This window comes from Lepidothrix coronata, unplaced genomic scaffold, assembly GCF_001604755.1.
Source record: "Lepidothrix coronata isolate B3197 unplaced genomic scaffold, Lepidothrix_coronata-1.0 Scaffold20, whole genome shotgun sequence".
Classification (NCBI taxonomy): Eukaryota; Metazoa; Chordata; class Aves; order Passeriformes; family Pipridae; genus Lepidothrix; species Lepidothrix coronata.
The window spans coordinates 6,759,584-6,782,260 of record NW_016690200.1 but is presented as its reverse complement, the minus strand read 5'-3'; the positions used below and the strand labels follow the sequence as shown (position 1 = coordinate 6,782,260).

The 22,677-nt window shown below is 47.4% G+C and overlaps 1 protein-coding gene across 4 annotated transcripts in view; it reads left to right on the top strand.

Moving 5' to 3' along the window:
* PLXNA4 (plexin A4) overlaps window positions 1-22,647 on the top strand; it is a 449,429-nt gene extending 426,782 nt beyond the window's left edge. For 3 of the 4 annotated variants that reach the window (XM_017807798.1, XM_017807799.1, XM_017807801.1), the window contains 6 exons: window positions 82-181; window positions 1,885-2,075; window positions 4,776-4,945; window positions 8,189-8,401; window positions 19,198-19,348; window positions 20,089-22,647. In XM_017807798.1, the coding sequence (XP_017663287.1) occupies window positions 82-181; window positions 1,885-2,075; window positions 4,776-4,945; window positions 8,189-8,401; window positions 19,198-19,348; window positions 20,089-20,184 (921 nt within the window). In that variant the 3' untranslated portion in view covers window positions 20,185-22,647. Of the gene's footprint in view, window positions 1-81; window positions 182-1,884; window positions 2,076-4,775; window positions 4,946-8,188; window positions 8,402-18,253; window positions 19,140-19,197; window positions 19,349-20,088 lie in introns of those variants that run through there. The other variant, XM_017807800.1, reaches the window with a different exon arrangement.
* Window positions 22,648-22,677: the final 30 nt, after the last annotated feature.

The following is a 22,677-nucleotide window of genomic DNA, read 5'->3' as shown; positions in this document are numbered from 1 at the left end:
GCATCTCAGTTTCAGCTGCCTTTGGCATGGTCCTCAACCTGTTTTCAGAAGCTTATTGACCAAGCCCCTTTTCCTCTACAGGTGCCAGATGGATCTGTGGTAGCTTTAGTCTCCAAGCAAGTCACTGCCTACAATGCAGTCAACAACTCCACAGTCTCCAGGACATCAGCCAGCAAGTATGGTAAGGATTTGTGTGCTCCTATGGATTGGGAGAGCTCTGGGGAAGAGATCCCAAACATTGTGGTGCTCACAAGACACGGAGCACCAGCAGGGAGAGTGACGGGGAGATGATTCCTTGATGAGATTGCTTGAGGAATGGCAGGAAGAGAGGATTCAGCCATCTAAAACTTTGGCATCTGGTTCAAGTTGTTGAGCCAAGTGGTTGGATTGCTCTTGGGAAGTTCTCCTCCCTCATTAATGAAAGGAGGAGCCTTTTTAATTAGCTGCCCACATCTTAAATCACTGGGTGTCACTCGCAGAGTCTTGTATCAATATATCCCAAGGCGGTGGATTGTTGTTCCCACTTTACCCGTGAGACAACTGAGAATGAGAGAGCTGTGAAAGACAGACCAGGTGGAAACTGCTCTGTAGAGCCAAACAAGGACCTCCTGAGTCTCCCTCACACCCTCACACTCCTTTCTCCCCTGAGACAGAACTGCAGCCCAGGATGTGTCTCACTAAGGTGATGCTGGACAGCAAATCAAAACCTCTCTGATGTGCAACCAGAGCACTGCAAAACCCCCCTCCAACCTGGATGCTGCTGTTATATCAATTTATTATTACTTTTAATGTATGAAAGCATCTCCAGTCCTTCTTCACTCCCTTTATCTTGGAAGGCAGAGTTCCTCAATGTCCAGAGGAACCCCCTTCCACTTTCTCCAAGGACATAAACGATCCACCAGGCCTTATTAATATTCATCCTCTTTGCCATGTTGTTGCAATTACTGAAAGACACAGTGACCTTTGAAAAGGAAGACTTGAGGGGGGTTAATTTCTGTTGGATTTCTTTAATTCTTTTGCCATTTGATTTTTCAGGAGGAGGGAATGGGGAAGGAGGCAGGGGGAGGAGAAGATGTGGTGGGTCAGAAGTGATTGTTAATTGCAATTAAGAAAACAGCATCCAGAGAGAAAAAGGATATTCCATCTGATAATTAATATGTAGAGATTGGTAATGCATTAATGAGGCTGATTCAGATCTTGCTGCAGAAAGGTGCAACACTTCTGTTAATTATGGTTGGAAAAGCCTGGATCTGCAGCATTGCTGGAAGGTCAGGGAGAGGGGAATGCCTTGTGCCATGACTCAGAGGCAAAGGGAGGTAAAATTTGGAGGCTAAAAGCCTTCTTGGAGAGGAAATTTGTGTGGGCCCACCTGGGGTTCTGGTTCATTTTTGCCAAAAATAAGATTTTGGAGCGGGGAGTGAAGTGGATGAGTGGGCAGGAATTTGATTGCTTTGGTGCCAAAGGAGTGAGGGATGAGGAGCTAGACAAGAGGTGACACTGTGCCAAACAGCATGGCAGGGTATGGCTAAACATCCATAGGGGTAAAACCAGTTACTCAGCCATACTGGTTACCAGGAGTAACTGGTATTGTCCTGGGCAGTGTCTGACACTGACAGTGCCAGTTGTCCCAGGCCAAAGATTTTTCCAGGGAAAAAGATAAGAGGTAAAAAGTGTGGACAACTGGAAATCAGTGTTTGAACCTCATTTAATTTAATGGCATATCGACATCACACCTGGCTTGGCTGACTCCCCTTGTCTTTCCCGGGCAAACTCACTCAGCTAATGCTTTGAAAAGCACCTAGTAGGTGTCATATCATCGGGACATTTCCTGAAAATCCCAATGGGAGAGCTCCCAGGGCTGAGAGCCCTCATCTCTCTCCGCAGAAAACATGATCCGCTACACGGGGAGCCCCGACAGCCTCCGGTCCCGAACCCCCATGATCACCCCCGACCTGGAGAGCGGGGTCAAGATGTGGCACTTGGTGAAGAACCACGAGCACGGTGACCAAAAAGAGGGTGACAGGGGCAGCAAGATGGTTTCTGAGATCTACCTGACCAGACTTCTTGCCACCAAGGTACGTGGCGGGGGCGGGGAGGAGGGTGGGAAACGCTTGGTTTGAGGCCGTGATGGAGTTTCTTGCCAACAAGGAGCGAGAGACCACTCAAAGGGTGCCGAAGGAGGATAAAGAGCAGAAGGAAATTGCTGCTCCAAGCACGTAGGGAAGGAGCTGGAACTTAGAAAGTAGAGTGAAAAAAAGGGACACTGGAAAAGGAACGAGGAGTAAAGAATTCAGGGCCATGAGACTGGTGGAGAGTCAGCACAGGGGGAGGGGCTGGGGATGTCGATTGTACTGGTTTGTAGTTTTGCCCAAAACTGAGCAAATGAAGAGCCAGGGAGTAAACGTGCCCAGCTCAGGTTCCAAGGATGTGTCAGGCCTCACAGCCTGAAATGGGCTCCCATGCCAGAAACCTCTGAGTTTTGTTGCACAAATCCTTCTTCTCCACCTTCCCCCTGGGACAATAAAGACTTTAGTGCTGATGTTTTGGCAGGGGTTTAAGTTGACTATGATGTCAGTGGATGGCCAGCTCCAAGGAGTGCAGATCCCCCTGATCTGAGACATGGAAAGCTCAGGGGCTCCAAAGAGAAAGTACAGGTCAAGTCAGGTGGAAGCAGAGCAGGGACATCCTGAATGGAATCTCCAGGCATATCCAGAGCTCTGACTATTTATTGTCTTCAGTCAGGGTGTGAATAGGCACAAACACAATTTCATGTGTTTGTGCAAATGCCATCTGAGTTCAGACCCCCATCACTTGTTTAAGTCCTACCTTACAGTTTTGTCTGCGCATTTATTCCTCAACTCATTTTGCCTCTGATGTCTCACTCTCCCTGCAGCCTCACTCAAGCTGGCTGTGTTAGAGAGGGATTTGGAGATAAAGTGGCTTTGTCTTTAGCCCCTGGTACCTGCCCCATTCCCTGGCATCAAGATGCTTTTATGGATCACAGGGCTAAAAGAAAATGATGCTCCCCATGGCTCTGGCCCCAGCTGGTGTAAATCAGCAAGCATTGGAGCAGTGCTGATTTCCACTGTCTGGGGATATGTCCCCTATGCCACCACTGAACTGCTTTTGCTTTGTGTTCTGGGTCACAGATTCAACACTTGGGTTGTGGGTTGGTTTGGTTTTTCTGTGGAAATGGCAGGAAAGCAGCTGCAAGACCTGCACAGAAACAGACAAAGTAGAAGGGTTGGGGGTTTTATTGTTTCCCCTCTTGGGTTAAACAATTTTCTTTTCTCATCATGACCATTTGAGGGAGGGAAATAGGAGAGAGAGCAATTGCTGGTAATACAATCCCCAGGAATACTTAGTTAAACTGACAGTGATTTTTATTCTGGTAAATCCCTGACCTCTGAGACCTGGATCCTCCTGCCTAAATGCCTCAGAGGTTTTCTTTGTGTTTGTGTGGGTGAGCATGTAGAGAACTAATTCCCTGCAGCAACTGAACCTGAGGGCAGCTCCTCCATGTCAGAGCAACAAGATTTCCCCTCAGGGGCCCTTTCTGAGTCACACATGTGCTGTAGGGCTTTACTCACCCTGTAGGAGTTCACACAAGGTGCCTCTGTTGGTTTCCCAAAGAATAAATCAAGTGGTGAATCAGCCAGAGACATCAGCTTTCTAATTAAGTGTTTGTACCTCTATGTAAACTCGAGCCACTCTGGTGGAACCTGGTGCTTTGCTTCCAGAAAGGAGAAATTCCTTTCCTGGGTCTGCAGAGAAGAAAGAGAAGAATTTTACTTTTCAGAAGAGGAAATTTTGCACATCAGGAACTGTTTGTTGGAGATTCAATTATTTTTTGGTTGCTTTCACAGCTGTGTGGTTTGTTCACACAGAAATGCCTGTGAAGCTCTGGTGGCAGAGAAAACCTGCCTTGCCTGGTTCTCCCCAAAGTCCAGCCTAAAGCTCCTCTGCTGCCCTTCTGTCCAACCCTCTGATATTCCAGCTCCTCTCCTTCTTGCTAAAGGTCAAATATCCTCATCAGGGTAGTTTTCCAAGCTCGGGATTTGAGATTCTCCTCCCAGAGGAGCAGTGGACATTCCTGAGCTCTGCAGAGTAGTGCATGGCAGATCCATGCATTGCTTTTAGGATTTGCCTTAGTCCCATGCCAGTGGATAGTAAAAAATGAGGAGGCCTCTTGGGAATTAAGAAGAATTTTGCCTTATTTATTAAACCAGTCACACGTGTAAACCAACTGCCTCTCTCTAGGTACTCTTGTCCTATTTGTCTCAAAGACACCTTCAGCTGTGCTCTACAGCCATCTGACTTCTATTCCCAGCTTAAAAAATGGCCCTGGGTGAAAAGCCAGCCTAGAAAATGACTGGGTTTTGTCTCATGAGTGCACTAAAGCAGTTGGGGATGGGATGCAGAGGAGAGGAATCTCACTGGAAACAAAGTGGGGCTTCTCCATCACCATGTACCTGAGATGGAGGAAGGTGTCCCACCTCAGCTCAGCCACCTTCCAGGCAGGGAATGCTCAGAGCAGGGAGGACAGGGAGCACATCTGGACCTGGCTGACAACCAGATATAGTGGTTATTGTGACACCTGTATTGAAATTCCCAAATCAGGTCACATTTAACTGATATTTGATGGCTCCCATTTTCCAATCACACCCTCAGGGGCCTGATCCACAGCCACGCTCTGTGCCCAGGGAGGTACCAAAATTCAGCCTCCTCTTCCCACTTGTTGTCTCACGTTCCTCTTCCCTTTCTCCTCCCGACAGGGCACCCTCCAGAAGTTTGTAGATGACCTCTTTGAGACCATCTTCAGCACTGCCCACCGTGGCAGTGCCCTCCCTCTGGCTATCAAGTACATGTTTGATTTCCTGGATGAGCAGGCTGACAAACACAACATCCATGACCCCCACGTGAGGCACACCTGGAAGAGCAACTGGTGAGTGAGACACCCCAGCATGGCCCAGCACCAGGCACTGGGCTGGAAGGAGAGTAAAGGAACGTGTGGTTTGGAATCTGGCTGCTGGGGGAGAGGAGGAGCCTGGTGTGGGATTCAGAGCACCAAGTTTTCACGAGTCAGAATATCCCAGAATCTAAATGGTCCTCCCAAGGATGGAGACCTTTGGCTAAACAGGCCCAAGTTTGCCTGTATTTCACGGGAATGGCAGCATTTTTGAGGCATTTCATGTGGAAAAATGCTGAAGTGTTTTAACTGCTGCAGTGCCCAGGACCGTGGGAATACCTAGGGAGGTGTGGGAGAGGATTCAGCACCACTGTCTTTCATCTAGACAAGGTGTTTGAATTCCCACTGTGTTTGAAGTCCCACTGTAGTCAGGATGGGGCTTAAAGCTCCATTTGTTTGCACACATAGAGTTGTCTAGTGCCAGCTGGGATTTTTTTAAGATATCCCAGATGTGCACAGGGAATGTGCAGCACCCACAGGAGACCATCCTGGGTGGCAGCTGGAGGCCAGGAGAGCATCTCCAGTGGTACTGAGCATTTAAAGGGTCTGGAGGCGGATGTGAGTCTCCTTTGGAGTGAGTGACAAAGTGTGACATCAGTGACAAAGTGTGACATCAGCCCCTGCTCTCATCAGGCCTCTCCTCATACATGTAATAGGACAGTGGGGAAAAACCAGGATCGGTGGAGAAAAACCTCCTCTCCGCTGAGTATCCCTTTTGGAAAGACATCCCTGGGGAATCACTCCCTCCCCTTCTCCTGTGCAAATAGAGGGACTATAAAAGGAACAGCAGAGGAGAGCCATGGGGCTCCCAGCTCATGCATTTTTTCCCTTTCCCAGCCATGCTGATGGCAGATCGTCACAGGCAGTGACATAAAAAAAGAAACCCCACGCACCGAGGAGGCTTTCAACTAATGAAACATTAGCATATTATTAACATTATCTGCGGCACTAATCTAAGGCTGATTGCAGCCACTCAGACTAAATGAGCAGGAGGTTTGCTTAAGGGGGGAGGGGGGAAGGCAGTGTGTGTGTGTGCCTGTGTGTGTGGAGAAAGGGGCAGTCTGGAGAAATCTGTTCCATCAGATTAAATGAACTCAAAAATCACATCAGGGGCTCCGAGGGCCATCACCCCCAGCCCTTTCCTGCACTCGGGGTCACACACATGGACTCTGCTCGTCCTCATGCTGGCTGTGCCTGTCATCCAAACACCTGCAGAAGGACTTTTGCAGGGGTCACTCAGCCACCTTGTTCTCCAACTGATGATCCTCCATCCCCAGCCTAAAATCTTTTCCCCCACAACTCCATCAGGTCTCATTCTTTACTCATTCTTTACTCAGAGGGTGGGGAGGCCCTGGCACAGGTTTCCCAGAGAAGCTGTGGCTGCCCCATCCCTGGAAGTGTCCAAGGCCAGGTTGGACAGGGCTTTGAGCAACCTGGGCTAGTGGAAGGTGTCCCTGCCCATGGCTGGGGGTGGACCTGGATGATCTTTAAGGTGCCTTCCACCCAAATCAGTCTATAATTCTCCAATTTCCAGCATCTCCCACTTCTCCTGGACCTAGCAGGCAGGATTCCCTGTGTGGGGCTTTTCTTACATTTGTTCTATAATTTTTTGGCTCAGGAGAACACAAGGTTTAGGAAAACATGGTGTTATCCCTCTGTCAGGAGGCGTTAAACTGCTTGTTGTGACCCAAAATATATCACACTTGGAGCTGAATTTTTTACAGTGAACACATGGGGGTAATGAGCAAATGGAAGGAACTGGGGAGTTTAGCTGGAATACCAGGAGAATTTGTTGAGCTGAATAACATCCTCCTCTTGGGAAGGTGCAGAGAGTGAAGGTTGGCTTAACATTCTGCCTGACAGAGAGACAAGAGCTGGGCTCTGTGATCAGTGACACGTCTCAGCTCCTAGGCCATGATCACTTGAATGCCTTTGCCCTGACAAAAAGGCTTGAGGCAAAGGCTGGAGGTTGATACCTCAGGGCATCTCATCCAAATGAACCTCTCTTTTGAAAAAAATTGGAAGGGAGAAAGGGCTTTGGATTGCAATTGGAATAACATTTCCTTGGTTAGGGCAGATAGATTTTCATTTCAAAGGCTGCAATGCTTGTTTCCCAGCTCCTCTTTTTTTTTTTTTCCTTGAGGCAGCAGGGTTTTCCCTGTCATGTAGCAACTGCTTCATGCCCAGTGTGCTGGGATTGTTTGCAGCCTTGGGTTTGAGCAGTGGATTGTGACAGTACACGGTGGCCACAGCACACAGTGCATGCCATGAACATTCCCAGCCTCATCCTGGGAGCTCTACCTACTCCTCTTCCCACAGGGTTGCTATGAGGGCTAAAAGCCAAATCCCTCAATGACAAATGTTTAGAATCACAGAATGATTTGAGTTGGGAGGGACCTTAAAGATCCTCCAATTCCAGCCCCCTGCCATGGGCAGGGACACCTTCCACTAGNAGTTGGGAGGGACCTTAAAGATCCTCCAATTCCAGCCCCCTGCCATGGGCAGGGACACCTTCCACTAGCCCAGGTTGCTCAAAGCCCTGTCCAACCTTGCTTTGAACACTTCCAGGGATGTGGCAACCTGTTCCTGTGCCTCACCACCCTTACCATCCATAAGTTTTATGGATGCAGTGCCTGTGTTTGTCTGATGAAGCAACAAATAGGGGCCAAATTACATTGCAACTTGATGTATAGAAGATTGGAAGCATTGTCCTCACCTCATGGGATATCATGGGATATCATGGGATATCATGGGATATCATGGGATCACAGAATCACACAATCAACCAGGGTGAAAAAGCCCTCTGAGATCATTGAGTCAAATCTGTGACCCAAAACCACCTTGTCACCCAGACCATGGCACTGAGTGCCTCATCCAGTCTCTTCTTGAACACCTCCAGGGACGGTTCCTTCACCACCTCCCTGGGCAGCCCATTCCAATGTCCGGTCGCTCCCATTAATTTATGTGCAACTTTAATAAGATTGTATTGACTTAAAGACTGCCAGAATCTGCCCTGTGAGGATACCAGGGGCAAAGCCACTCCCGAGGTGACTCTGCTTCTGTCCCTGGCGTGTAGGGGAGGAATTTATTTTCTACCAAGCTTATCCTGAAACCCTCATCTCCACACCAGGATTTTTGATTTCCACCCACCATTTACCATTGTAACCCCACACAACAAAGCCTGTGAGCTGTGCCCTGACTGTCTTTCCCCTCTTGCAGCCTCCCCTTAAGGTTCTGGGTCAACATGATCAAGAACCCACAGTTTGTCTTCGACATCCACAAAAACAGCATCACAGATGCCTGTCTGTCTGTGGTGGCTCAGACCTTCATGGACTCCTGTTCCACCTCAGAGCACCGGCTGGGCAAAGACTCCCCCTCCAACAAACTCCTCTACGCCAAGGACATCCCCAGCTACAAGAACTGGGTGGAAAGGTGAGTTTTAGCCCTAGAAATAGGAGTGATATAAGTGATTCAACAAGGCCCTGCTTCGTGATACCAGGAGGTGTCACCACTGTTGCCTTTGGGAGATGCCTCTGGGCTTTTTATCTTTGGGTTTTGCTAGGCAGAAATCTCCATGTCAGCCTTTTGTTCCCACGTGCCTTGCAGCAGAGATGGGAATTTAATTAGAGGTGTGAAAGAAGGTGTTTGCCATTGTTGTTTCTCTTGAGGAGAAACTGTTGAGAAGCTGTAGAGGGAGGAAGGAAGGGGAGGTGATGTGTTTGAGCCCTGTGAAGTAAATGGGCTTCTAAGTCTTTCCACACAGAGCAGAAGTGGTTTGCTGTTCTCAGCATCGTTGTGACAGTCCCCACACTGCCTAGATCCCAAGGGACATACAATTATCTCCCAGTAACTCTCCTTGAAGGCTCTTCTGTGCTTTGAGTGAGATGCCAGAAGATTGACAGGCTGGTGACTGAAGCCCTGCAGGTGTTTTCTGAATGGTCACTGTTTTATCCACATCTACAAGACCTGTGGCTGTACTGTTCAATCTCATGTGCTGAAAGTCAGTGTCTGGCAAAGCTGCTCCACAGTGAACACAACCAAAACAACTATTCCTGCAGCATGTTGGAGCTTCAGTTTCCGTAGGGTTTGCCCCAGGAAAAGCAACCAGCCCATCCTGCACTCCAGTGGGATCCTTTCTGCTGGAGGAAGCTTTGCAGCAGTTGATCTGTGCTTTGTTTTCCAAGGCTCTCCTGGTGTTATTGGGAGGTTTGGGACCTGCACAGGTGGGGAATGGTTGTTACTCTGTAAATACAAAGGCAGGTTTATCTTACAGATCATTCCTGTACAATGCACCCAGTTTCCAGCAATGATTTCTCTGGGTGACTTCATAGGCATGGCCTAAAACTGATACCATGTCATGCAGGTTGTAGGAGACCTCTGCTGCTGTAGACACCTCACTCTGCCCTAAAAATCCCTGGATTTCCTTTGGTGGGGATGGTTTTCTCTCATTTTGTCGAAGAGGAGTGTGAATGATCAAAGAGTTCTGTCCCCTGGTTGGCACGAGGCAGCATTTTTCCCAACGATTCTCCCATTGGTGTGTGATTTGTCTGGACAATTATTTTTAGATGTGGTTAAACACTTCAGCAATTGTGGTTTCTAGGCAACCTGTAAGGCTCTCACAAGCCACCTTGCTTAATTATGGCCTACTTCTGGTACTGTGTCCAAGTTCCTTAGTATGTGTTGAGGCTCATTGCTGGATTGACCTGGATAACGGGAGGGAAATATTTGAGATTCATTTACAAATCAAGTTTGCACCAACAGTGACCCAGAGATGTCACACTCTAGTGATGCTTTAATAACATTCTTTGTGTTTGGTTGTTTTCTGTGGACAAATATTTTGTTTGACAGATGAGCCTGGTTGATTTTTATCTTTGGAGAAGGTACATTTGAGTGACAGAGGTACAGAAGTGGAGAATGGGAATTTCCTTATGCAGCACCTTTTTTTCCCCTCGCTGGATAAAGAAAAGGAGCAGTTTCTGTTTTGTTTTTTCAGTATTGATTTCACTTTACAACTTTTTGGAGCTAAATCCTGGTGCCCAGAGATCTTCAGCAGTAGGTGCTGCATTTCCTTGGAAGTTTTCCCAAACAACTGGTGCAGTGTCCAAGTTCCTTAATGTGTATTGAGGCTGATTGCTGGATTGACCTGAATAATGGGAAGGTAGAGTTTGAGATTCATTTAGAAATCAGGTTTGCACCAATACTGACCCAAAGATGTCATTCTGCAGTGATGCTTTAACAACATTCTTTGAGAGTGGTTGTTTTCTGTGGCCAAATACTTTGTTTGACAGATGAACCTGGCTGATTTTTATCTTTGGAGTAGGTACATTTGAGTGACAAACTGAGGTACAGAAGGGGAGAATGGGATATTTTTCTGTGGATTAAAAAAAGGCTGCAGTTTGTGATTTTGTTTTTCCAGTATTGATTTCACTTCGCAACTTTTTGGAGCTAAATCCTGGTGCCCAGTGATCTTCAGCAACAGTTGCTGCATTCCCTTGGAAGTTTTCCCAAACAACTGGGTTTGCAAACGAGGTACATAACACCTCCTGCTGCTCCTAAACATCACTGGATGTCTGACCCCAGCATGTGCTGCATTGTTTACTGCACTCATGTCTGACAACTTGAACCGAAGCCCAAGGGGAGGCTGTGGGGTTTGGAATATGGTTACAGCTTCTTCCCTGCTTATGTTTTTGTGTGTCAGATCCACTGACTCAAGGCAGTGGCACCTGGATGCTGTGGTAGATGAAAGAAAAAAAACATCTCAGGGATGAATAAAATATAATTTCAGTTCTACCCTGAGCTAATTAATTCCTTTTCTCCATTCTGCAATTGTGCTTTGATGGAGTTATTCCAAATCCAAAGGCTCCCAGTCCTGGTTGGAGCTATTTCTGTAGTCAGCATCAGCTGGAGGAGGCATCCTTCAAGACCACTAGATTTCTTCAAAGGGTGAATCAGGAGATAAAAAGATTTTTCAGTTGTGGAGTTTAAGAAGTGGTTGAGTAAATCAGAAGAACCTGAAATCAAATGAACTTCTTTGATGAAGAAGAAACTCTAAGAGGGTAATTAGGCAGTGGGAGATTGTACCCAACTCAGAGGCACTCTGGAGTAAAGAGGGACTCTTGGCTTTTAAGGAGCTGCTGGAATGGAGCTGAGCTGGGCCACTCCAAGCCATCCCTTTGAAAAACTGGTTCCTTGGTGTAGAATGTGCCTTCAGGAAATGACCTTGGCATAAGAAGCGGGAATGAGTGAAACTACCTTCCTCCAATCCTTCAAACAGTGTTTTCCCACCTCTTTAGGCTGTGAATGTACACTGAGAGGGGAAAAGCTACAAAATCTGGTCTGACCAGTGGTCTACTTCCACGCAGGAGTCACCTGGAAATCTGATTCCAAAAGATTTCAATAGCAAGGCCATCAGGAATCTTCTTCAGTGGTTTTATTTATTTGTCCGGCTCTTGGAAGGATTTTCTCGTGTTTTCAGTTACTTGTTTTTGATGATTCAAGTGTTGGGTTCAGAATTAGGATTCATGACAACTACTAATACAAAAGTTTTAAAAATTACCAATTTTTTCAATTCCATGTCGCCTTCGTGGAAAACTATAAAGGATATTGAGAATTTCCATGACATTCTGAGAGGTTGGTTGTTTTAGTGTCCATTTCTGTGATCATCCAAGGCAATGCATTTGCTGACAACAGCAAGAAAAAAATTATTGTGCCTCACTTAAGTCTAGTTGAAGCTGTCCCTGCTCGTTGCAGGGGGACTAGATGACCCTTGAAGGTCCCTTCCAACCCAAACCATTCCATAATTCCGTGATAGTCCTTTACAACACTACTGGAAGCAGGGGTGGACTCTGCCTGCTGAAACAATCCTGGTGAGGCAGGAGAACTAACCCAGGAAATGGGGACAGGCTCTTTGACTTTTGTTGAAGCCATGGAGAGCCAGGCTGCAGTTCTAAAACAAAGTGGAGGCTTTTCAATTATCATTATATGAGTCTATTGAAAAAAAAAATATTTAAAAAAAAAAGAGGAAAAGAATGGGAACGGTGGAGCAGAATCTCGTTTGACTTCAGCTGGTAAAACTCCATAGGCTTTGCTGAATTTACATTAGAGCAGCTTCAGATCTGCATCTTTTCAAGTTTACTTCAAATGTCCCCTTTGAGCCAGGAAATCTGGAGAACTTGGGAGCATTTGATGCAATCCCCAAGCAATACAAAGGGGAGCCTGTTCTAATTGGGGCTGTCTCATTAGCATTCAACACCACACTGAAAAGATGACAAAGGGCTGTGGCTGACCTTTCATTTCTCTCCGTGCTGCCAAGCTTATGATAACACTTGTTTGAACTTCATTAACACCATTTAATTGCCTGCATCACAATCAATATGATGTTTCCCTACTGAAGCCTGGCATGGAGACAGGGATGTGGGAGACTGGAAAGGGGCAGAGCACAAAAAGCAGAAGCCCAAGAGTATTTCCATTTCACACTGGTGCCCAAAATACCTGTAGTGCTGAAAGGAGAGGAACTGGTGCTTTTTTTTCCTCACCCCTGCAGGGACTTGGTCTCCTTTTGGCTGCCAATTGTGCATTGAAAAGAGCCCCTCAAAGAAAAACTGAAAGTCAGTGGAGACATTACAAGTATTCTTAACAGCTTAAGAGTCATCCAGCAAAGACCATTTCAAAATAGGCCTGCCAGGATCAGGACTAAAAGAAGTTTGAAGTGATATGTGGGATTCAGAGTTATAACACCTGCATTTTATCATGGTAACCTGGGTGCAAACACTGCCTGACTGAGCTGGTGGTACCCAGGTCCTGTGTCCATGGTCTCACCTACTTGTTTTTTCCTTGCACAGGCACATAGTGATAGGGCAAGGGGGATGGTTTTAAACTAAAAGGGAGAGATTTAGGCACAACTTAGGAAGAAATTCTTTACTCAGAGGGTAGGGAGGCCCTGGCACAGGTTGCCCAGAGAAGCTATGGCTGCCCCACCCCTGGAAGTATCCAAGGCCAGGTTGGATGGGGCTTGGAGCAACCTGGTTTAGTGGAACGTGTCCCTGCCCATGGCAGGGGATGGGACTGGATGATTTTTAAGGTCTCTTCCCACCCAAACCATCCTATGATTCTGTGATTCCTGAGGCACCTATGATTTACATGCCATTAGCTCTAGATGTCAAATCTTAGGCTTGTTAGAAAATGCTTTGAGAGTGTGTTTGGAATGCACAAAACAGCAAGTCTGTACCAATTCATGATCTAACCCACAGGGTGTGTCAGCTTGTGGTTTCAGGACTCTCTATTCACTAGAAGGTCTCCACCTGTGCAGTGCTTGATGTCTGTTGGTCCCTTTGCAGCCAACTTTAGGGAAAAAAAAACACCAATTGGACTAGTTTGATACAATAAAGGTTATAAGTTTCATGCACCCAAACCTTGTAAGTTATTGAGGTTTTAGACAGAAACTCCCAGGGCCTTAAAAAAGAGCATCACATGACAGGTGCAAATCCTGGCTCTACTTTAAAAAACACAGACTCTCTGCCTCATTCCTCTGCCAGAAAGAAGGCTCAAACTATTGCATACCAAGGGTCAAGGCAGGGGGTGTTGTCAGCAGAGATAATAAAAAAACAGTGCTGGAAGGGGCCTCGGGAGGTCAACCTGACCAGCTCCTGCCTCAGGGCAGGATCAGCTCTGTCTAAAGCCTTCCTGACAGGTGCTTGTCTACCCCTTTCTTAAAGGCCTCCAGCAACAGAGCCTCTGCTGTCCTCAGGCAATCCATTCCTGTGCTTCCCTGTCCTTCCCATCCCAGTGTTTTCCCTCATGGCCAGCCAAAATCTTCCTGGCTGTAATTAGAGGCCAGGTCACGTCATCCCATCCCCGGGGCTGGGGGGTGCAGCTCATTCCCTGCCTCTCTGGGGCAGGTTTTGGTGCATCTGAAGACTGCTCACTAGTCTTTCTTTACTTTTCATCTCCAAAAAAAAAAAAAAATCCTGAAGTTTTCTCCTCACAGTAACATGCTGTTCTCACATGGTGCAGTTTTCAGCAGGCAGGATGAAAATGTATCTGCTTGTCGAGGGTACAGCCCCACACAACCTCTGCACTGAGGTGATGCTGGATGATTTTCCCTCCCAGAGAAACTACCTGTGCACCAATTCGCTCTTCAGCCATTTAATCAATGCTGTCCATCAATTCTCCACTCTTTATTCGGAGCTGAAAAGCAGCAGGAAAAGCCATGCACAGGCAAAATAAAATCATTGCCTTACCTAGGGTTTGCATACACAGACAGAATCGTTCCCTAAATTCCCTAAAGCTCTTCAAGGCAAATCTCGGGAAGTACTGACAGGTCTTCAGTTAATTTTGGATGCTTTTTGCTCAGCTGTCATGCTAGTACTGCCAAAGTCCAACCAGTGTCCAACAGACTGGCCTAAACCTCTCCTTGGAATAAGGTCAGTCTGGGCTTACAGTCCTGTCGCTGACTGTGGCTGAATCCTGGAATGGTTTGGGTGGGAAGAGATCTTAAAGATCATCTCATTCCAGCCTCCTGCCATGGGCAAGGACACCTTCCACTAGACCAGGTTGCTCCAAGCCCTGTACAAGCTGGCCTTGAACACTTCCAGGGATGAGGCATCCACAGTTTCCCTGGGCAGTCTGTGCCAGGGCCTCATCCAGCAGCTCAGATGCTTCCCAGGAAACTAAACCCGCCGTTCTGTGTCAAAACCAGAACTGACAGCCTGTCCTTGCATTGCTTCACTTCATCCCATAAAAAAGCTGGCCACTAGGTTGTTCCCAAGCTTTCCATCAGCCCTTCCCTGCTTTAGCAGTCCCCCATATCCCTTTCAAGCATCTTTTCCTCCTCCAGTGGTCTGGGTACAGCCGGCTATTGCATAACCCTAATTATGTGATTGCTGTAATTGCTCTGCCGTCTGCAGCTCATGGATTCGTTACAAGCTTTTCATATGCTAAAATGATTATTAATGAGCGCAGTCCCAACCCAGCGACAAACAACAACCACGACAAAAAGATCTTTTGGAAGGCAATTAGCTCCATGCTAAGCTGCCTAAACCATGGGCTGGGCTGGAAAATTTCAGGCTGGAGAGGAAGCACTGGCAACATGGCTTTTCTCTTCTCTTTTGTTGAGTTAATGAGTTACTGAGTGGCAGCAGGCACAGTTTTTCTGGTGAAACAGCTCCCCTAAGGAGCCTTTCTAGGTTGGTACTGAAGGAAAGAGCATTTACCCCTGGATAAACATGTATTCCCAGGTCATTGTGATGTGTTCCCAGGTCGCTGTTGTATTGCTTTCCTTGGGAAAACAAAGCAAAACAAAAGAAAACAAAGACAACTCAGGGAAAGAGGAGGTTGTGGAACAAAAAAGAACAATTATTCTTTAGAACTCTATACTGGTGCATCCCAAATCCTTCTCCGTATTTCAGCGGCACTGGATGGTCTTATGGGCTCTCCACTCCAAGCCAGGCTGGGGTGAGTTGCTGTGCTAAAATGATACCTGTGAGGTCACATCCCAAGGCCTGGTTACCCTCACATCCTCCATCTGAGCTGATGATGTGCTGGAATGATGGATTTACCCCAGTTCCTCATTACTTTTATTGCTTCTGAAATCTAATGAACAAATTTCCTGTCATATCAGAGGATAAACAACCCTGAGGTAAGAATGGAGGCCGTTCCTGGGACTCAGAGGAAACTCGAACACATAAGGCTGGATCTTTTGATTTCTGGCTCAGGATTTTTTGGAAACAGCTGAGAAAGAATCCATTGGAGGTAACCAAAACTGGAGAAGGGGAGCAGCAGCAAGTGATGCACATCTGACCAAGTAGTCACTGTCTTCTACTTCAGACTCTCACTCTGACCCTTTGGGTGCAGGTTAAGGTGAATTTGCTGCTTTGCCACCTTTCTGTCTCATTCAGAGGGAGTCTGGTTTAGTCTTGTGTTCCCAGCCTCCTGCTGGCTTTGGAAGTGTGAGCCAACGACCTGTCCAGGTCTCAGGTGAGATCTGAGCCCTCACCTTGGTGTTGCTCACCGGTGACAGAGCATCCCATTCCCCCTGGAATTACCTCACAGCTCTGCTCTGGTGTGAGGGGGAGCTGTCAGCTGCAGGGTCTGAGGGAAGCAGCACAAAGACACACAGACTGCAAATTCCAGCAGTGCAAATGCAAGGACCTCTGGGGTTTGGTGACAGCTTTTGCATTAGGGGGATGCAAATGGCAGAGAGGCCCTAAGTGCCTCTGAGGATCCTGGCTCAAATAGAAGGTAAATAAAGACTCAGCAGGGATGTTGTCATCCCCCTGCTAGGCTGCTTTAACATACACATCCATCATTTCTTTAGAGAGTGCAATGATGGCTTCATTAGAAACTCTTCTCTGTAAATAAGTCATTGGGCCACTGCAGAATTCAGGTGGAAGGATGTTATGTCTTCTCCCTCAGATAGGTTTGGTTATTGATACATGCTTTTTTTTCCCCCCTTCTTCTTCTTTTATTTTTGCCACAAAACACATTCCCACGATATCTTGGCGTGCAGCCTTAATGGGAAATGACTGCTCAGGTGTGTGATGCCAGGGAATTGAGTCTGGGGACCAGGACACTTTGGTCTGATGGTGGGTAATGGCCCGTGAACCCAGAACACTGAGATCACAGCTGGAGAGTCTGTCATGGCCACAGAGGCCTCCAGGCCCTGAAACTCTGATTCTTGAAGCTCAGATCTGTGCATCCCATCCCTCTCTCCAGGGATTGTTTCCTGTAGCTTTTCCTTGCTCAGATGAGTCATGGAAGTGTTGTGATGCTGGAAAATGATCTCTGAAGGGCGGGAAAGGGATAGGGAGCTTTCAGACCCTCGTGAGTCACAGACTCAAGAGGCTGCTGCTACCAGGTGGAGGGGAAACAGGAGAAACTTGGAGAAGCAGATGATAAGTGTCTGTGCTCTGCTTTTTGGGAGCAGCCTGTCCCTACACCCACCACCCTGCCACCATTTGATGACAGCTGAACAAGAGAGGAAAGGGAACATTTCGACTGGTTGTCAGAGCCAGACTGGCACCTCTGCTTTCCTCCACCTGCCTCGTTTATTTTTGCTGTGATTTAATCCCCTTCCCTTCTCATTTCACCCAACAGGAGGGTGCCAGTCAGTATTCATGAGGAGCTGGGCTCTTCTCCATGGGCTCTTCACCATGGGCTCTTCTGAGGCACCATAAATCAATGCATTTCACTGCACTGCAGCCTGTTTTCCCCACGAGTCTGTCAACTGTGCTGGTTGCATGTGGATGTAGGGGTTTTTTTTTTGGATGCCCAGGTGCACCTTGCTTTTTGGCCATAGGATTCCTTGTTTCCTCAGCAATGTCACGGATGGCACCAGTTCCTGACACTCTTGTCCAGGTAGCACAGATCTGATTTTGGCCAGCAGCTGATGCTGAGACTTGTTTGAGTTTTTATGGAAGTAGTAAAGGTCTAGAAATATTCATTCATCCTGCTCACCATCTCCTCCTGGAGGTAATTTCTCAGGGAAGGTCCTCTTGGCATCTCTAAATGCCTGCTTTACTCCCAGGCAGCTCTTCAGGTGTGCCTGGGGATGAAGGGTTAGACAGTGTAAAGTAAAACCAAGCCCAGACTCGGAGTACTGGGAGTGAGCAATATTTAGACCATGGGACTGAGTTAGACTGGCATTTTTGGCTGCTCCTGAGCCCAGCAGACAAGATGCCAGAACTCCAGAGAGAGTAATGCTTTTGTGCCTGCTGGAAGTTGCAGTAAAATTAATGAGGTTTGCATGAGCTTTTATGATGAACCAGAGTCTGGCTCTGGAAGGAGTCAGGTAAGAGGACTTTGCATAGAGCTGGGAGAAGAAAATCTGCCTCATGTGCCTTCATCTCCCAAGGGTTACATCAGCATCCCACCACCAAAACCAGGATAGCAACTGAGACCAGTTGCAGTAAACCAGGATGGGACTGCAGGGCACAAAACCAGACTTTGCAAAGCTGGATGTGGAGGGGTTTCCCCCTGTGCTCTTGCTCTGTGCTGCCTTTCACAGGAGGCTCCAGCAGCTGCTCACCCCACTCTATCATAGAGTATTTTCCCTCTCATCTGCATGAAGAATCTTAGCATACAGCACTTCAATGTCCAATTTCTCTGCAGTGGAAAACAGGCTCCATCTCAGCAGGTGTGTCTCAGTGCTGTTTACAGGACACCTGTCAGCTCTTTTGGCTCCCTGTCCCCTCTGCCTCCTAATTATAAAATCGTGGATTGATGCAGCTTTTTTTTTTTTCTTTCTTTCTTTTTTTTTTTCCTTGTGCACAAAATGTCAAATTGCAGAAATTAAAAATGTAAATGATGGAGTCTAATTAACCAGTTGACAGCGGAGCACAGCTGCAAATGACAGTGACTGATTACCTTCTGCAAACCTTGTCCTCCAAGACCTGCCTTACCCTGGAGAGGAAGGACATCAAAAATAGCAACTTCCTTAAAGAGACATCACTCTGCACATGAGGCCTGTTGGGCAACTGTTCTGGGGGATCCAAATCCTATGGATAAAACCCCAGACCTCTTGAGCACAGGTGGAATGGCGTTGATTGCTAAGGAAAGCAGATTTCCCCCAGTCACAGTGGGGATGTGAGGGTTGAAGGCTGTTACCAGAAACATCACCTTAAAATGTGGGGCAAAATGGGGATGCTGAGCAGCAGAAGAGTTGCTGGGTAGACTGGATTGAGTGGTGGAGATGGGTGATGTCAGCAGTGTGGGCAGATGTACTTGTGTGAATGGCACAAGCAAGAATCAAGGGGGGTTTTTTGTTGTTTTTTTTTTTTTTGTGTGTGTTGGTTTTTTTTGGTTTCTTTTTTGTTTATGGGAGTGAAACGCTGAGCCCTCAGTGGGGCTTCTCTGTGGGACTAGAGGCAGGGCTCAAAGTCCTTGAAGGCCAGATGAAGGAATCCAGCATTCCCTTCTCCTCCTGCTTCTCTGATGGCGTGGAAAACGTCCCCAGGATGCTCTTTGGGACTTCAATCTCAGCTTGGGATGGAGTGAATACAACACATGCCTGGTGCTCAGGATCAATGCTTCAACAGTGTTTGATTTCTCTAAGTCATCTGCCTTGCTGTAAAAGGCATGACCAGGTATTTCATGACCAGGTATTTCACTGATACACCAGCAGAGCCCAAACTGCAAAGTGTGGTTTTTCTCTTTATTGTGGGCGAATTTCGTCTCTTGACGAGTTGAAATTCTCTCTCCCCTCAAACAACCCCTGTATTTCTCTCTCCCAGGTACTACTCAGACATTGCCAAAATGCCAGCCATCAGTGACCAGGACATGAATGCCTACCTGGCTGAGCAGTCCCGCATGCACATGAACGAGTTCAACACCATGAGCGCGCTCTCAGAGATCTACTCCTATGTGGGCAAGTACAGCGAGGAGGTGAGAGCCTTGGAGAGGTTCTGAGGGACCATGGCACAGCCCACCCATGTATCACAGATGCCTATCTTCATCCTGGCTAGGGGGGGTGATGGGTTTATGGGATGAGAAGCAAGGCTTGGGGCCTGTAAAAGGGAAGGTCTGAGATTTTCGGTCTCCGCAGCACTCTTCTGTCTGGATCACTGTTGTTTTTATCTCCTGCTATTGGTCAATCAGGTTTAGCTGGCTTGCAGTAGATAATGGTCTACTTGGTGCAGAGGAGCCCTGCATGAGCTCTGCATCTCATGTGGCCAGAAGTGGTTTAAGAACATGTGGCCAGAATTTGTTTACGAACATGTGGCCAATGCCATTCCAGATACCCTAAAGCACCCAAGAATGGTCCAGCAGGCATGACACAGACTTTAAGGTGTCCAGCACGGTTCTATGCATTGAAGGCCAGCTGAGACCCTTTAGGGCATGTCAAGTGGCATGGCCAGGTGATGAATAAAGCTATTAAATAACTGATCTCCAAGACAAGAATCTGTTTGACTGGTTGAAATCTAAAGGTCTGTATTTAGTGAGATCAAGCCCAAACTGCCTGCCTAGTTCCCTGCTGGCCGACTGACCTGCTTTGCATGATCTAAGCTAAGCCTGGGACTTACCTTAGAGAAAGCTAATCCTCATTTGCTGCTATAAGATGCTGGACTCAGTTGTTTGGGGGAAAAAAAATAAACCCTATCACTTTTTCCTCTTTCCTTTTCCAGATTCTCGGAGCCCTCGATCAAGACGACCAGGCTGGGAAACAGAAGCTTGCCTACAAACTTGAACAAGTCATAACCCTCATGAGCATAGACAGCTGAGAACTGTCCTGCCAGGGCCACCCTGGGAGGGATAAACCAAGTCGTGCCTCACTCAAGATCATCATCTTTACCAAGTGCAAGTTTTGATGGGCTGTAAGCAGAGTCACCCACACAGCTCCTCTCTCTCTCTCATTCTCTCTCTCTTTCTCTCCCTCATTTCTCTCTCTTTCCAAATCTATGGACGAAGTGACAGAGCCCCAGGGGTTAAAGGAAAAGACTGCAGAGGAATCTTGGCTCTGGGGCCGTGGAGACATTCAGGTGGAGCTCTCCTTTTCACAGCTTCCCCTCTGCCTTCACCCTAGAGAAAAACTATTAAACACACAAAAAACCACCCCCCACAAACCCTCCCCCAGCATCTCATCATCACTCTGCAGAGGCGAAATTGGGAGGTAACTTCTGTCATGCTGCTTTAACTGCCCTCCAAGGGCTTTAGCCCCTGGAGTGGACATGGAAATGAACTCAGTATTACTCAAAGTCTCCCCAAGGGGAAGGCAGGTGCCTGCAGGGATCCTGGAGGGCAGAGCAAATCCAGCTCCTCTCCTGCAGAGCCATCACAACTCTATCTCCTGAGTGACCCACCAGGAGAGGAACCCCAAGGCTCCCCAGAAAACGCCAGGGTGGGACCACTGTGGCTCTGACCTGCCTGGTGTAGCTTCTCCCTTGGGGCAGGGAAAGGGTCAAGAGGGGAGGAGGAGACCAACCCTCCCCTGCCCATGTGTTTCATATGGTTATTCTTATTTTTCCAAGAGACACGTGTCCCCCTCCGTCTTTCCCGTTGTGTCCTGTTGGTCGTAGCACTGCGGCAAAAATGCTCTCTCTGCTCAGTGGCCTCCTGTCAGTGGTGGTTCTGCTCCTTCTGGCAATGGACAGCACAGCATCTCCCTTGTTCCCACCTCAGCTTGGAAAGCAAGAGCCACAGGTCTCATTTTGTTCCATCCTCAAAAAAAAAAACAAAAACAAAAACAAAAAAACAACAAACCACCTAGAGAGACTTTTTTTTTTTTTAAGCTGTTAATTCTTTCCATTTTGTTTCCTCAACTGGAACAAAGGTGTTGTTTTCTCCTGGTGGAATATCAGAAGGACGCTGAAGGGTTTGCCAGGAACCAAGGTGGTGCACAGGACTGATGGTAAAACCTTCCTTCCAAGCCACTCCTAAGAGGAAATTTCACCACACGTGAAAAAATCTTGGAGGAAATCCAAATGAAACAGTGCAAAAAAATTCTTCTACCTGCAGCTGAAGTGCTGGTCTTCTGGAGGTCTCTCTGAAGCCCATCTGCCTTTTAATGCCAATTCCCGGCCTTTCCTCCTGTCCACCTCTGGAACCAACAGGCCTTGCTGAAGGATTTTATCTCTCTTTGCACCTCTTACCCCTTCAGAGATCACTGACACCGCAGGACAATTGTAGGTGATCACCCTGTCCCATCCTCTGCTCAGCTCCTCCAGAACAACGTCTCAACCTGTTTCATGGCCAACCAAAGAGGAGTGAACTCCTCCATCTCCCCTGCCTTTGGCTGTTCTGTTCACACAGCCTGGATAACACCATGGTTAGAGACCCTCAGGGCATGGAGAACCTTGTACCGTGGAGGCAAGAGCTGGGTCTGCATTCACCTCCCCAGAAACCAACAGAGCTCACTCCCAGATGGAGGAGTGGCTGGAGAATCAGCCCACGTCCACCTCATCATCCTCAGAGCTCCAGCCTGAGTCTGCTTTGCACCTGGAGGGAGAAAGGGGTAAAGACAGGGTGTGTAAATTGGTTGGAGAATGAGTACATTTGGGTTTATTGATGCCTTTTGCTGTCCAACCAGAGCCTCCTCAGAGTGACAGACCACGAGTGCATGGAAAATTGGGGGGGGTGGGGTGCAAACAGGGGTCAGTCAGCGAGCAGGTTTCCCTCAGCCAAGCAGATACACACATAGGCAAGTGTTTCCAAAAACCATTTCCGACAGCAGTCCCAAGCTGGATGTGTCTGTGGGGAGAACATCACAAAATTCACATTGAAACAGCAAACTTAGGGACACGTCTTGGTTTTAAAACCCCAGACATTTCTCTCTTGATTCTGATTATTCTTATTTTGTGTGTGTGTGTGTGTGTGTGTGTGTGTGTGTGTGTGTATCTGTGTGCGCGCGTGTGTGTTCCTCCCCTTTTAATTTTGCTTGCTTTCTGTTGGATTGCTGAGCTGATGGACTCATCATGCACCTTATGGACATCTCAGCATCTTTAAGAGGCCTGTGCACAGGGGATGGTTTGGGTTTGCTTGGTTCTGCCACGGTTTTTTTGCTCCATTCGGCGACGTCGGCGCATGTTCCAGATCCATTGATTATGGCTGTGAAAGTGGGCTTGGAATTCCCACCAGAGCCAGTGGTAAGGAAGTGACAACAACAACGACACAAACACGATATTTTTTTATAAGTACGTTAAAAAAAAAAAAAAGGGAAAAAATTAAAATTTAAAAAAAAAAAAAAAAGGAGAAGAAACCAAAGGTTTTGACAAACA